The sequence below is a fragment of the Engraulis encrasicolus genome, chromosome 2 (genome assembly GCF_034702125.1).
Source record: "Engraulis encrasicolus isolate BLACKSEA-1 chromosome 2, IST_EnEncr_1.0, whole genome shotgun sequence".
Lineage (NCBI taxonomy): Eukaryota > Metazoa > Chordata > Actinopteri > Clupeiformes > Engraulidae > Engraulis > Engraulis encrasicolus.
In genome coordinates this window covers 46102913-46118396 of record NC_085858.1, presented here as the reverse complement: position 1 = coordinate 46118396, position 15484 = coordinate 46102913, and the positions used below count along the sequence as shown (strand labels likewise).

Sequence of the window (15484 nt, the reverse complement as noted above, 5' to 3'; positions counted from 1 at the left end):
TGTGACAGGAAGCAATGTTGAAAAAACGAATCTGTCGTCTTGAGTAAAGTTGGTAGACATGTTATCCTTAATTCCTATCTCGTAATTATGACACTGCCTAAGGGCCCCAGGTGACCTTAATCCGGCTCTGACCACATCATTCGTTCCTACACTTGTATCACCATGTTCTCCTCTTTTTCTCATACCTTTACCACTCTTTGAATGGCTACACGGTAAAACAAAATGGCTAACACTTTACTTGACGTCGGCAGCATACTTATGACATAAGTACGCAGTCATGCATGTGTCATAAGCATCATGTCAGTGTCAAACATTTTAAGACTTTATCATTAAGTGACTTGTATATGGCTGTGTCGTGACACAGTTTTGACACTATTATGACACTGTTAGGTCATACTTATGACGCCGGCGTCGAGTAAAGTGTAACCAAACAAGTCCGACAGGTGGACAAAGATGCGCCCGTCCCCTAACTCTGACGCCTTGTGGACACAGGAGGGAATTACAATTTCAAGAATGTGTTTCAGACGAACAGAGAGACAGACAGACAGACAGACAAACAGACGGACGGACATACCCTCTTATAGAGATGCTAGCATGCTAGCACGAAGGTAGTCGCTTTAGCATCTTATAGAGTGCAGTTTGGTCCCAATGTACTCTGCAAGTAATGAATAACATTGCATTTGTTACTGTATTCTCCCCATCTCGAAGTCCTCTGCTCACCCTCTGTTCTCTCTGTCCCCTGAACTTTGGCCATCTACTCATCCATCCTCTCTTTGATGTTTCTATGTATCCGTTCCAATCCTCCTGCAATCCCTCTTCTGTTTACCACCCTTTTATCTGCTCTTCCTTTGTCCGTTCTCCTCTATTGTTCCCCCGTGTTTGTCCTGGATCTGTATTAGGGCTGCACAATATATCGAAAATGTATCGAAATCGCGATATCAAGAGTGGTGATATGCGTATCGCCACAAAGACTTCATTATCGATGACCAGTTAAAAAGTTTTGTGCTGTCCAATCACTAGCCGAATGTCAACAAATGCGCGAGAAAGCCGCGCCCTCCATACAAAGCGACAAATTAGTGACGAGAAAAACACTTGAGTCGACTATATTTCTAAATATCGCTTAAATATCGGTATCGTGGTATTGCATGTTGTTATCAAGTATCGATTTTTTTTTCTGGTATCATACATCCCTACACTGTGCATCCTTTTCTGGGGCATACATTTTCATCCATCACTAACACATGGTAAAGACACTTTCCCAAAACTTAACACATGTTGTTCTAACCTTAAACTAAGCAACATTCAATTATCAATGTACAAGAGATTCACAAGAGAACCCTGTGTCGTACTGCAGTATCAGAACCCTTGTGCCGCCAATTGAATATACCCACCCTAACCTGTCACGTGGGATGGTTCATGAAAAAAGGGTTGACCCACATGTAAACTTGGTGCCTCCTCTCCTCTTCTGTCCTCTCCTCTGTTCTCCCCTCCCCCTCTCCTCTCCTCTCCTCTTCTCTCCTCTCCTCTCCTCTCCTCTCCTCTCCTCTCCTCTCCTCTCCTCTCCTCTCTTCACACCCTTACAGAAGTGTCTACGCTTCAACCCCGACGCCACGGTGTGGAAGGCCAAGCAGGTTAGAAACGGTGTGTTATTGCTAACATATTCTAATGACGCTGTGTTGTGTCTCCTCTCCTCTTCTGTCCTCTCTTCTCTCCTCTCCTCTCTTCTCCTCTCCTCTCCTCTCCTCTCCTCTCTTCTCCTCTCCTCTCCTCTCCTCTCCTCTCCTCTTCTGTCCTCTCTTCTCTCCTCTCCTCTCTTCTCCTCTCCTCTCCTCTCCTGTCCTCTCCTCTTCTGTCCTCCCCTCTCTCTCTTCACCACCTTACAGAAGTGTCTACGCTTCAACCCAGACGCCACGGTGTGGAAGGCCAAGCAGCAGGTGCTGTGCTCCCTGACCGAGTCGCTGCGGGACGTGCTGAACTACGGCCTGTTCCAGCCGGCCACCGACGGGCACGACGCCAAGTTCCTGGAGGAGGAGCGCCTGCTGCGCGAGTACCCACAATCCTTTGAGAAGGGCGTTCCCTACCTGGAGGTAGCTACACTACTAGATTCAAGATTCAAGATTCAAGATTCAAGATTTCTTTTATTACTACATCTCATTATAGGTTTGAAGCCTATAATAGAGTAATAATTATTGTGTTTTGTCTCCTCAAAATAATAAAAAAGAGGGGGGGTGGGGGTAGGAAAATGCTCTGTGCTGTACGCACAACTCTCTGAAGTGATTTTCTGTTGTATTGAGAGCAGTTCCCATACCATGCGATTATGGTCCTCATTAGGATGCTCTTAATGGTGCCCCTGTAAAAAGACCTCAGGATGTTGGGCCCTTTCTCAACTTTCTCAATCGTCTGAGGTGGTACAGACGTTGCTGGCCTTTTTTACTACCACTACTGCTACTACTACTACTACTAGGGCAGTCAGTCATGGGTAAGTGGCTAGGGCGTCAGACTTGCACCCCAAAGGTTGCCGGTTCGACTCCCGACCCGCCAGGTTGGTGGGGGGAGTAATTAGCCAGTGCTCTCCCCCATCCTCCTCCATGACTGAGGTACCCTGAGCATGGTACCGTCCCGCCGCACTGCTCCCTTGGGGCGCCATTGGGGCTGCCCCCTTGCACGGGTGAGGCATAAATGCAATTTCGTTGTGTGCAGTGTGCAGTGAACACTTGCTGTGGAGTGCTGTGTCACAATAACAATGGGAGTTGGAGTTTCCAGGCGGGCTTTCACTTTACTACTACTATTACTGCCAGGGCCGCTGACAGCTTTTGCTGGTCCAGGACAACGTCATTTGAAAGGGCCCCCTATCCAATACATACAATGTAATTGGGACCCAATTCTGGGCCCTCTATCCAGGGACAGCATACCCATTTGCCCCCCACCCTGTCGGCGGGCCTGACTACTGCTACCACTATTACTACTACTACTACTACTGCTACTACTGCTACTACTGCTGCTACTACTACTACTGCCAGTAGTACTACCAGAGATTCTTTAATTCAGAATGAACCGTCTCTGGTACTACTACTACTACTACTAATGCTTGTTATACTACTGTAGTGATAATTGTTATACACTGGGCCTTTAAGGTTTGTGAGGAACTAAAAAAAGTTCCTGCCTGCTGACAGCCACAGGGGCTGCAGTGAAATGAGACACTCCATCAGAGAGGTTCCTCAAGGGGGGCAACCCAGAGAACTACTTTTCCTGGAATGTCCTGCCAGGGGTGCTGACAGGCGGGGCAAAAGGGACAGTTGTCCCTGGCCCAGGGAGAGACGGGCCCTAAAATTGGGTCCTCATTACATTGTAGCTATTGGCCTTGTAGGGAGGGCCGTTCAGATGACTTTGTCCTGGGCCCTGCCAAAGCTGTCAGCGGCCCTGCCTGTAGTTAGCTGTACGGTGAAAATGTGCTCAGCTAATGGCCTGATGGCTAATGCCCTTAAAATCCCTGTCAGCCTCTGTCCTAGCCTGATTTCACCCTCCCCTCATATGAAATTAGTACAAGGGGATGGTCAAACCAGGCTGTCGCTGACCCCCGTGCCCTATTTCTCTTCTACTATTGTAGTATTATGTGATCATATGAGGAAAGAATCACGGAGAAGGTAGTTGTAGTTGGAACTTCCATAACGTGGCCTGTTTACTTCACTCAGCCTCGAGCCAACTCTGAACATACATTACATTCACCTATACGTCCGTACGTACCGCAAGAATAAGACGTCATCAAGTCATTTGTACTGTATCTAACTAGGGACAATTATCTACTCATACAACAACTATCGTCTTTCATTGTCACCTTTTTTTTTCGCCTCCTTCACCAGTTTCGCTACAAGACCAGGGTCTACAAGCAGACGAACCTGGATGAGAAGCAGCTGGCTAAATTGCACACAAAGGTACAGTACTGTTATGTGAGTGAGTGAGTGAGTGAGTGAGTGAGTGAGTGAGTGAGTGAGTGAGTGAGTGAGTGAGTGAGTGAGTGAGTGAGTGAGTGAGTGAGTGAGTGAGTGAGTGAGTGAGTGAGTGAGTGAGTGAGTGAGTGAGTGAGCAGGACAGTCATAACCCAGCAAGAAACCAAGGCAATTGTCAAGGGGCCCCACCTGGAAGGCTGAAAGGGCCCCCCCTTGGTAATGACTGGTTATACATATTCAGTAGGCCTACTTGTATTCACATGACAGCAATGACAACAGACTTTTGCCTCTTTTCCACTGCCAGTTTTCTGGTATAGGCTTACCGTACAGCTCGACACGGCGCAACTCGGCCACCACTTTTTACTTATGATTGAGCTGTGTTGTGCCTATATATTCGAAAAGCAAAAAGTGTTGTTCGGGTCCCACTGTGTTGAGCTATAGGCCTACCAGAAAGCAGGCAGTGGAAAAGAGGCATTTGTGAGCATGGTCACGGGACACTCAACATTATTGGAAACATGTGCATCTACTTGGTGTGGCTGCTGAACAACAAATATGAAATTGCATATGCTGGACAACAAGACAATGGACAGTGGGCATCTGGCCATGCAGGACCCCACGTGCACAGAAGAAGCTGACGACATGGACTGTGGGGGAGGGAATTGGTTAAATAGTGTTGCCTTTTGTATCCACTTCAGAACTTGCTGGGTGGAATACTTCCTGTCTCCACGCAGTAATTTCTCCGGCCGTTAACAATAAAATCTGCAGTGCTTACCATCTGAGTTGCTTGTCTGCCGATATTAAAATTATTACTACAGCAGCACCTCCCTAAATGCAATGCCAATGATGATACTGCAACCCCAAAATCCCTCTTCAGGGGCCCCCTCCCCAATATTTGAGGAGCCAAAGGGGCCCCAGTTCCCTATTTGCCAAGGGCCCCAAAATACCTTGAAACCGTGCTGTGAGTGAATGACAGGCAGCGCATCAGTCAAGAGCCTTCTTGAGTGTGTGGGCTTGAGTTGAGGGAGGTGAGAGTGGGCCATTGCAGGCCAGAGTGCTGCTACAGTACTACACTCTGCCTCCTCAATTGGTTGAGTGCAGATTGCACGGCGCCACCATTTGGGGACTGTGTCATTTTGTACATACTGTATCCTGAGTATTGAACTGCAGTGCCAGTGGGAGAGAGAAGGGATTTGTTCATCATTCACCACCAGCCTACTCTTGGAGGCTAGGGCAAGCCCTTACATCTGTAAACATGATTTGTTTTCACACAGATCATCCACCTGAAAGAGCTTCCCGATTGAAAAAACACAAAAAACATATAATATTTGCCTGACTCTTGTCCGACCTGCAGTTCTGTGCAGCTTTGTGAGCTCCACACCCACACAGAGGTCTGTCAGGAACCAGGCTACATAATATAGCATAAAGAACAGAATGTAGCCCAAGTTGTTGCCTAGGTTTTTACAGGGGAGAAAGAATACATGTGAATTAAAAAAATACCACACTATCTGAATGGGAGCAGCTGTACCTTAAATGTCTTGCAGGAAAAACCGTATGGAGTGGATCAGGTGGTCCTCCAGAGGTGTCAATAGTGAAAGTAAAAGTAAAAGTAAAAGTAAAAGTAAAAGTAAAAGTAAAAGTAAAAGTAAAAGTAAAAGTAAAAGAAAAACAAAGAAAGACAGTTTCCTTCCAACATAAGTAACTTATCTGAGTAACCAGTAGATGTGTGTACTTGCCTTATGATCAGCTAACTCTGCTTTGGTTGGATCAGGTTTGTGGTGGGTCCTTGTTAGGTGTGGGGTCCCCCCCCCATGTGGGGTCCCGACCACAAGGTTGAAAACCGCTGTGTTACAGGCAGGCATGCAGGTGATGCTGTATTGCTATCTCTCCTGCCCCCTGCAGGCCAGTCTCAAGAAGTTCATGGACTACGTCTCCAGCGGCTCAGTGGAGAAGGTAGCCAAGTTCCTGGACAAGGGTGTCGACCCCAACTACCACGACCCAGATAACGGAGGTGAGACAGATGCTGTACGAACAGTGCAGACAGACAGTGCTTTGGTGAAGCACATACTGTCGATAGAAAAATAAGGAGTTGTTCTTTTTTCTTTTACCTGTACGTACTGCCCTACAATTTCAGAACGCAGCATCCTAGCTTACTGGTAAACTGATCAAAAAGGCTTGAAAGTTTAATTTCTGGTCGGGCAACTGTGTTGGAGGTAAAGTGGTGATGACACTTCCATATAATACTTTTTTATGGTGAAAATGTATGCACACAAGAAAAATAACAAAAAAACCCAACATTGTCATGAATTTTTAGCTGAAAAAGGAAGTTACTGTGTTCTGTTGTGGTATTACTGTCTACTCCCAAACCATGGTGGATCAGTGCAGTAACTCACGTGACTTAATGAGTTTTTGGCTTGTATGACGTAACCTATTTAAACAAAAAAGCGCAGTGACTAACATCCGTAGTCTATGCTGCCCTATAAAGGCAAAGTGCAGTAACAACATATTTTGTCATAATTAAGTTTAGACTGAAAATGGTCTTCATAACACCTTCTTTATCTCATGACAAAGGCTTATGACCCACAGGTGTTCCGTTTTAGAAATAGTGTTATGCCAAGTTTGCAGTAGGCCCTAACTGCAATATTCAACCTTTCACCACTACTCGGAAGACCCTTTTTCTAGAGGATACTTGTTCCCACAGTAGGCCCACTCTCTAAGTATTGAACTAACATTGCATTTTATGCCAGGGGTGGGAAACCTTTTTCATCCGAGGGCTTCAAGGGCCGTGCTATGAACACAAACCAGGAATTCCCCTGCACTTTAAGCCTATATTGAAGGCGGCCACCTTCACAACAGACCCCACCTTCACTAGGTCCCCTGAAAATATAACTTAATTGATTTGCAAATGTAATTCCTAACTGTTAGGTTTACCCCCTAAACATTTGTAATATGAAACACCTGAAAACAGAATAGACACAGAGAATCGTTATTTAAGTTTCAAGCGCTCGGAGAGCGAGTAGAGAGGACTGTCAGTACAATCTTCCCTAGTCACTCTGACAGGCCTCCCTCTCCCCAGCCATTTTATTAAGGAATTTCCCTCATTACAATGACCTCAACCGCTAGGGGGGGTTGGGGGCACACATCCCGATTGAGAATGATTTCCGCACACACTCACACACACGCAAACACACAGGCCTTGGCCTGCTATCTAAAAGATGTACTTTGTTGTGGTTATCTCAAGGATACATTCCTTCGAGTCTTCGCACAGTCCAGTAATCGCACTGAGCCGCAGGCCCATTTGTTACCAAGGCATAATGTTTGCTCTACTATAGGATAACATGTAAAATACAGTTCCAACACTAACATTTCTTTACAAAATGTCATATTTCAAGTGAAACTGCATGACATAAAAATGATGTTGCAGGGCCGGATAAGACGTATACTTAGACGTATACCGTAAACAACCCTCGAGACCCCTCCCCACCACTAGTGCAGGCCTACGTAACACCCCGAGAACTTGAATCAGAAATGAAGTAGGCCTCGAACTCCCTCAAATGTGCTGTCTTGTGTGGTATTTTTGAATAAATCCTGCATCTGAATGAGTTGCCAATGATATGGCAGGCCTATTGAGAGGCAGCGATAGACATAAATGACAGGCAGCATTTTGGTGGTCAACAGGCAGTCAGACGTGATTCACAGCTGCTGTTAGCAGCCTTGGCTGCGTGGTGGTGCGCGCTCTGGCGGCTGTAAGCCTGCTGTTGTCCCGACAACCAGCCTCCCCTTCACGGCCCCTTCACACTTCAATGCTTACAAGCCAGAGCACTGTGCATGTGTAGTACTGGCCACGTGCACAAGGTGGCAGCAATGTAAAGAAATTCGCCATTAATCTTTTCTGTAGGCTATATGGCACCTAATTCCTTTGCACATCATTTGTTAAGCTTTATTAATAGACTGCTGAATTATATGCATAACTAGGGTACTATAAAGATAAAAAAAATGAGAGTTGAGGAACAGTGCAGGATTGCTATTAATATATCCCCCTCTCTCTCTCCCTCCCTCCCTCTCTCCCTCTCTCCCTCTCCACTTCTCTTGATCTTTATTTCTCTCCGCCCAAAGAGACTCCTTTGTCACTGGCCGTCCAATCAGACCAGTCGGTGGGGGAGATCATTCGTCTGCTGGTGATGGGGGGAGCGCACATCGACTTCAGAGCCAAGGACGGCCTGACTCCCCTGCACAAGGCTGTCCGTTGCCATGGCCACACCGCACTGCTGGTAGGCTACACCCTCACTCACCCAAGAGGTTTGCCATGGCAACCAAAAGTCTGCATCAACCAATGGTACAGAATAGAGGGGATAGCATAGTACGTTCTAATCTGAAGTGAAACAGTGGCGGGGCGTGGGACTAGACCCGGAAACCGGAAGAAAATCGCCAATTCCCATTTCCTTGAGACAATGCATCTCCTTGCCAATTCTTGACAATTCTACTCTATTACGGGGAAACGGTAGTAAAAAAGCAAAATATTACTTTTTTCTGCTGACCGTTTATTTCAGATAGCTATTTCAATTGTTTAAATAACCAGTAATCATTGGTAGTTGACTTGATTGATAGCCTTCCTATCAGCGCAGGTTGTCAGTGTTGCTAAGGAACCAATGCGGACATTTAGGGCGGAAGAATCAGATCAATCGCGGCTGCTTCAAAACTGTGGAGTGGAATACACCAGAAGAATACTGTCCATGTACTCAGTTAGCCTCGCGAGCCATCCTACATACTTACGCCAAAAGACTGGCTCCACTACGGTAGTCTGGCCTTGCTCGCGAGCCATCCTACATACTTAGGCCAAAGGATTGGCTCCACTACGGTAGTCTGGCCTTGCTCGCGAGCCATCCTACATACTTAGGCCAAAGGATTGGCTCCACTACGGTAGTCTGGCCTTGCTCGCGAGCCATCCTACATACTTACGCCAAAAGACTGGCTCCACTACGGTAGTCTGGCCTTGCTCTTCTGTGGAGTGTCCAGATCGGTGGGATTTTGAACGCAACGCCCCCCATCTAATCTAATCAGAAAACAGCCAATGAGCTAATAAGAGCCCCACGTGGGGGGGGAAAGGGGGAGGACGCTCGTGACAATGACGAAAACGTCTGCGCCAATGGATCTGATCTGCGCTATGTTGTTGTTGAGTAACTGTTGGCGATTGGGTGAGAGCTGTCCAATCATTTCAAACCATAACTGAGTGCAAACTTCCTGCTTTCTGCAATCTTCCAGACTTCCAGACCATAAATACGAAATGAAATGGTAGTATTATGGGATGGTCAGGACCAGGCTAGTACTCAGTGGTGTAGTCTACGTGGAACGCAGGTATACGCTGTATATCCACTTCAACATTTTTCAGGGATTTCAGTATACCCACTTAAAATTGATTGATCCATTATTTAGAATAGCACAAATATACAGTATACTCACTTCAAAAAATGCTCAAATATACAGTATACCCACCACAAAAAAGTAGCCTACACCACTGCATGTATTGTATATTCATCAGAGACATCAACTGATTTTCACTGAGGATAGGACTTAGGACTTCATTTGGAGTTCCAAGACTGTGGCTGCAATAGAACTGTAGCTCGGATATTTGGCTGCACTTGTCTTGATCCTTAAAGATTTGCATAATTATGTGAAGGAGTAGTTTAATGCCAGCACATCCAAAAAACGTCTGACCTGGGAGCAGGACAACCAAATGATACATCTGAAGAAGGGTGTTAACCCGGAACGTTACACACAAAAAAGAAAAAAAGAGGGAGCAGAAAAATCCTGGTTGAACCATACGTTTCTCATTTTCATCTGGCATAATTATGTGGCAAATCTCTTTAGGTTAGGGGCGTAGGCAGAAATAATAAAGCAGGTGGGCCCAGAAAAAATCGGACGGGCCCAACCCGAAAGCGTGTAGGTAGATATTATAATACCGCGCCCAAAAATGATACTTTGAAATTTAAATCATAGATATCACAGAAGATGAACCAGACTTTTGACAAAATGATTAATTATCGCTCAGTGCTATACCATTAATGATAGTTCAATGAGGCAACAGTTGACTGTCGAGTGTGAATGGTTTGGGCCTGGATGTCAAGTGGGCGGGCCCAGGCCCACCCAGGCCCACCCATGGCTACGCTTATTGAATATACAGTATAGGCTAATTTCCCAGACATGTTTTTGTTGTGTGTCTTAATGTGTCTTAATCATCATGGAGACACAGAGAGTGAGAGAAATTGTGTGTGTGGGCATGACGTGCGTGCGTGCGTGCGTGCGTGCGTGCGTGCGTGCGTGCGTGCGTGCGTGCGTGCGTGCGTGCGTGCGTGCGTGTGTGTGTGTGTGTGTGTGTGTGTGTACGTGTGTGCTTGCGTGTGTTCGTGCACATGCAATTCAAAACAGTGTGTGTGTCCATCTTTGTAAACAGGTGTGTGTGTGTGTGTGTGTGTGTGTGTGTGTGTGTGTGTGTGTGTGTGTGTGTGTGTGTGTGTGTGTGTGTGTGTGTGTGTGTGTGTGTGTGTGTGTGTGTGCGTGCGTGCTTGCGTGTGTGTGCGTGTGTGTGTGTGTGTGTGTGTGCGTGTGCGTGTGTGTCTGTGTGTGTGTGCGTGTGCGTGTGCGTGTGCGTGTGTGTGTGTGTTTGCAGGCACTGCTGGCTCTGGGCGCGTCTCCGGACTACAAGGACCGTCGGGGGCTGACACCGCTGTACCACACTGTGCTGACAGGGGGCGACACCTCCTGCTGTGAAACGCTGCTCTACCACAGAGCCAGAGTAGGCATACGCGATGAGAACGGATGGGACGAGACCCATCAGGTAACGTCTTCATAAGAGTAAGAACATGCACATCCCACCTCTCTGAGGCCAGGTGCAGAACAAAGGTGCATCTGATAGTGGAGAGAGTAGAGGTCACTGAAGCTCTGCTTTGACAATGTAATCAGGGCCCTGCCGTGGCCTAACAGTAGGGCACTCGTCTACTATGGGGCACCTAAGTCTCCACCCCTTCCGGGCGGCTCATGGGGCTGGGAACGCTAAAACTTTTGACTGAGCTGTAATGGACTGATCAAAGGTATTTTCCGATCCACCTCGCATTTCCCCGTCGATCACACATGTGCTGTGCCTCAGAATTAATAACAACCAATGGTGTGCTTGTTGACTTCACTTGGAAAGCGATTTTTGAGTTGTGTGCGTGCAAAAATATGTAATTATTTGGACAACTCAACAGACGTCGCATGTCCGACGTGCAGCCACTTAAGCCGCGGTGCAGTGGTAGGGTTGGTTGTGCCTCGGTTCACGTCAATATGCGAGATGCACGTTGTAGTCTCTAACACAGTTTTGCGCAAAAGCTAAAATAACGTTTCTTGCGTTTCAAAAATGAGTGGTCTTGCGACGCAAATCCAAACCTTTCAAATTCACTGCCATCATATGTGAAATCCGGAGCACATGCCAAACGGGATGAGGATTTAGCTTGACTCACTCCATTAACTCTCATTCAAAATTTTGAGAGCTCCAGCCTCACGGATCAGAAGTAGAGGGGCTTGACTTAGGTGCCCCATGCGGCCAACCTGGTTTCGATTCCCGGCCCGGGTCGTTTGCCGGCCCTTCCCCGTCTCTCTCTCCCCACTCGCTTCCTGTCACCATCGTCACTATGCTATCATAATATAAAGACCAAAAAAATACCTGAAAATGTATTCAGGTCATACAACATCTTCATCATGTCTGATGAAGACTCTGTTGGTTGGATCGAAACGTTGTATGACCTGAGAACATTTTCAAAGCGGAGCTTCAGTGTGCGGACTTGTACTCTTTCCACCCATCAGGTAACGACCACAGAAGCAGTCTGTCTTCAACATTTAAATACTGTGTGTGTGTGTGTGTGTGTGTGTGTGTGTGTGTGTGTGTGTGTGTGTGTGTGTGTGTGTGTGTGTGTGTGTGCGTGCCTGCGTGCGTGCGTGCGTGTGTGTGTTTCTGTGTGCCTGTGCGTGTGTGTGTGTGTGCATGCGTGTTTGTGTGTCTGTGTCTGTCTGTGTGTGAACATGTGTATGGACATCTTTTGCGTGTCTGTGCGTTTGTGTGCGTGGCTGAACTGAAATAAATGACGCGTTAAGAGGCCAAGAGGCGATTTGTGTGTATTATGTGCCTGTGTCAATCTTTTCTCAGAATATTTAAAGGACTGCCAATTTCAATATGCTATTGTATTGCTCACGCTACCCTTGACTTGTCAGTACCCGGTGATGCTGCATTTTTCGGCTCAGCCCTTTCCGAGATCTGAGCTACTCTAATGGGGGGAAGATTTTGTTTACATTTTAAAAGTTCTTAACATAGGCCTCCTTCAAATATTTTCCCAAAAGGTAGTATCACTGTTTGCTAGTTGTCTGCTGATGTTGCATAACATTTTGGATGTTATTGGGGATAAGTCAAAATGTTTTTTTGAACGTAAGCATACAAACACCTTCCTCCATTACAATGACCAGATCTCGGAAAAGTCTGAGGAAAAAAAAACAAAAACAATTCTCCAGGGTAATGTGAGCATTACAACTGCATGTTGAAATTGGCTGGAGTTATCCTTTAACCCATTTTGTCCTAAGCCCTTTTTTGGGAAAGAGTGTCCTCTGCCTATTAAATCCTAAATATGTCAGCCTCCGAAGCACATACAAACATGGAATAAGTTGCATTTAAAAGCTAGGACCCTCGTTGTGCATTAGAATGTGTTCATTTAGCTCTAACATTCCCACATTTTTAATAAAAACCCACAAATCTCAAGAGCCTATATGCAGTGTATACTGTATGTCGCTCCAGGACACAATGGGTTAAATCCACACTCCATTCCATACCATACTGCAGGTCCATCCATCCCTCCCCTTGTCTGTCTCTCATCACCTGCCTCCTCATCCACCTGGGGAGGCTGATCACCACCCATCACCTCTCGCTGTGCTGTGCATGCTCCTCACCTGCCACACTGTGTCCGCACCACCAGGGGGCAGGCTCATGCTCACCACGGACTACAGGTTTGTCCATTCACATACGGTATACAATGCAGTAGATCTATGGGTTTAACCTGTGTTGCTGTTGTGCAGTTTGGTTGTGGGCTGTGTGTGTGTGTGTGTGTGTGTGTGCGTGCGTGTTTGCGTGCGTGCGTGCGTGCGTGCGTGCGTGCGTGCGTGCGTGCGTGCGTGCGTGCGTGCGTGCGTGCGTGCGTGTGTTGCTGTTGTGCAGTTTGGTTTCGGGCTGTGAATGTGTGTGTGTGTGTGTGTGTGTGTGTGTGTGTGTGTGAGAGAGAGAGAGGGAGAGAGAGAGAGAGAGAGAGAGAGAGAGAGAGAGAGAGAGAGAGAGAGAGTGTGTGCGTGCTTGCATATTGTCTGTTCTTTTTTACAACACACACACACACACACACACACACACATTCTTTCTTTAGATTCCCCCCCCGCCCCCCTGTCTCTTTCCGTTCATCTCATTCCTCATTCCACTATCTGTTTGTTTTGCATTCCAGTTACAACACTCCACATACAACACTCTCTATCCCCTCAGCTACCCTCTTACCTGAAGATGTTCTTCTGATAACCCAACTCCATTTACTCCACTCCCAGGGCCGGATTAACACACAGGCTAGATATGGCTGCAGCCTAGGGGCCCCCATCTGCCTGGGGCCCCCTGATTGGCCAAAAAGTAAAACATTTCAGAATTGTTAGAACATGCGATATTGACAGTCCAGTAAACTTTAAATCCTGTCTATACTCTTCTCCACAGTTGACAGACACGTTATCCTTAAAGGTACACTGTGCAGGAAATGGTCTAAAAAGGTACTGCAACTATGCTGCTCATTGAAACTGGGTTGCCTATTGCCAAATTTGATCTTTTCATGAATTTCATTTTATAATATGGCCCAAGTAGTCATTTTTGCAGCTAAAATGGCTATTTGTGGAAGTTCTAAATGGCGGACTATGGAGAAGATCCCCCTTTTCATGCATTTGTCCAGTCATAATGAATACTTAGAATTTGATGGTGGTGGTAAGTATTAATGAAGAAGGTAACATTAGTGAATGAGTAGAATGAATCCTGGAAATAAGCAACTAAAAATCTCACACAGTGTACCTTTAATTCCTAGCTCCTCCCAGCGCGGCCCCACAGCAACCTGTAGCCTAGGGGCCCTGGGCCATCTTAATCCGGCCCTGTCCACTCCTCTTGGCTACTACAGACCAGTCAAAATGGCAACTCAGCTACCCTCTACCCTACCTAAAGATGTTCTGATAACCCAACTTCATTTCTTCCTCTCCTCTTGTCTTGTCTTAGCTACTACAGGCCTGCCAAAATGGCAACACTCTCACCTGGAGATGTTCTTATAACATGACTCCCTTTTTCTCTCCTCTCCTCTCCTCTCCTCTCCTCTCCTCTCCTCTCCTCTCCCCTTTCATCTCTCCTCTCCTCTCCCCTCCCCTCCATTCCTCTCCTCTCCCCTCCATTCCTCTCCTCTCCTCTCCTCTCCTCTATTCTCCTCTCTCCTCTTCTCCTCTCCTCTCCTCTCCTCTCCTCTCCTCTATTCTCCTCTCTCCTCTTCTCTTCTCCTCTCCTCTCCTCTCCTCTCCTCTGGTCTATTACAGGCTATTACAACTCAGCTACCCTCCTACCTAAAGATGTTCTAATAACCCAACTCCATTTACTCCTCTGCTCTGCTCTCCCCTTGGGTCCTACAGGCCTGCCAAAATGGCAACTCTCAGCACTTGGAGCACCTGCTTTTCTATGGAGCGGACTCCAACTCCCAGAATGCCTCAGGAAACACTGCCTTGCACATCTGTGCTTTGTACAATAAGGTAAGGGGACATTCTCAAGGAAAGAAACATGCTTCAATAAAACAAACTGATAGCCTGTAGTGCTCACTGCAGTGTTTCATGTTTTTTACAATAAGGTAAGGAAAAGATAATACAAAACAAAGTTATAATCAGTTGAAGTGCACTGTGCTTTGTACAATAGGGTACAATTTTTCTCAAAGAAAAAGAAGCAAACAAACTGTTCCAAAAAAGGAAGGAAAAAGCAGAGGCACTCTGAGATTTGAGAAAAATATAAAAAAGCCTTTAATTTTTAACATCCCAATTCTGTTTAAAAACACATGGGCCTATATTGGCCTTCATCAGGGCATAGACAAAGAAAGTAGGTCAAAGGTTAAAAAGGTACCCATAGGAGTCAAAAGGGGTGGAATTATTCCTATCAAACTGGTGTCCTGACTGAAATGTGTGAGTGCTTCCACTAATTGACATCTATAGTATACCTGTCTGTGATTCACTTGCACATCTGTACAATAAGGTAGCCTAAGGGGAAATTCTAAAGGCAGTGCTCAGATAAATATCTCAAAGAACAAGAGAGGAACATCCGGTAACAGGTTTTCCAGTAGTGGTGTCCTGAGTGGAATTTGTGAATGTTTCCCCTGATTGGCACCTGTAACAGCATTGTGCTGTGCATTTGTGCGTTGTACATCAAGGCAAGGCATTTTTCAAAGAAACAAATAGAAAATAACTGGTATTAGACT

At 46.3% G+C, this 15484-nt stretch overlaps 1 protein-coding gene across 1 annotated transcript in view; it reads left to right on the top strand.

The window, feature by feature from the left end:
* shank1 (SH3 and multiple ankyrin repeat domains 1) overlaps window positions 1-15484 on the top strand; it is a 132661-nt gene that overhangs the window by 24300 nt on the left and 92877 nt on the right. The window contains exons 2-7 of the mRNA XM_063189331.1: window positions 1884-2087; window positions 3861-3932; window positions 5847-5955; window positions 8061-8215; window positions 10612-10779; window positions 14655-14771. Of these exons, the coding sequence (XP_063045401.1) occupies window positions 1884-2087; window positions 3861-3932; window positions 5847-5955; window positions 8061-8215; window positions 10612-10779; window positions 14655-14771 (825 nt within the window). The remainder of the gene's footprint in view (window positions 1-1883; window positions 2088-3860; window positions 3933-5846; window positions 5956-8060; window positions 8216-10611; window positions 10780-14654; window positions 14772-15484) is intronic.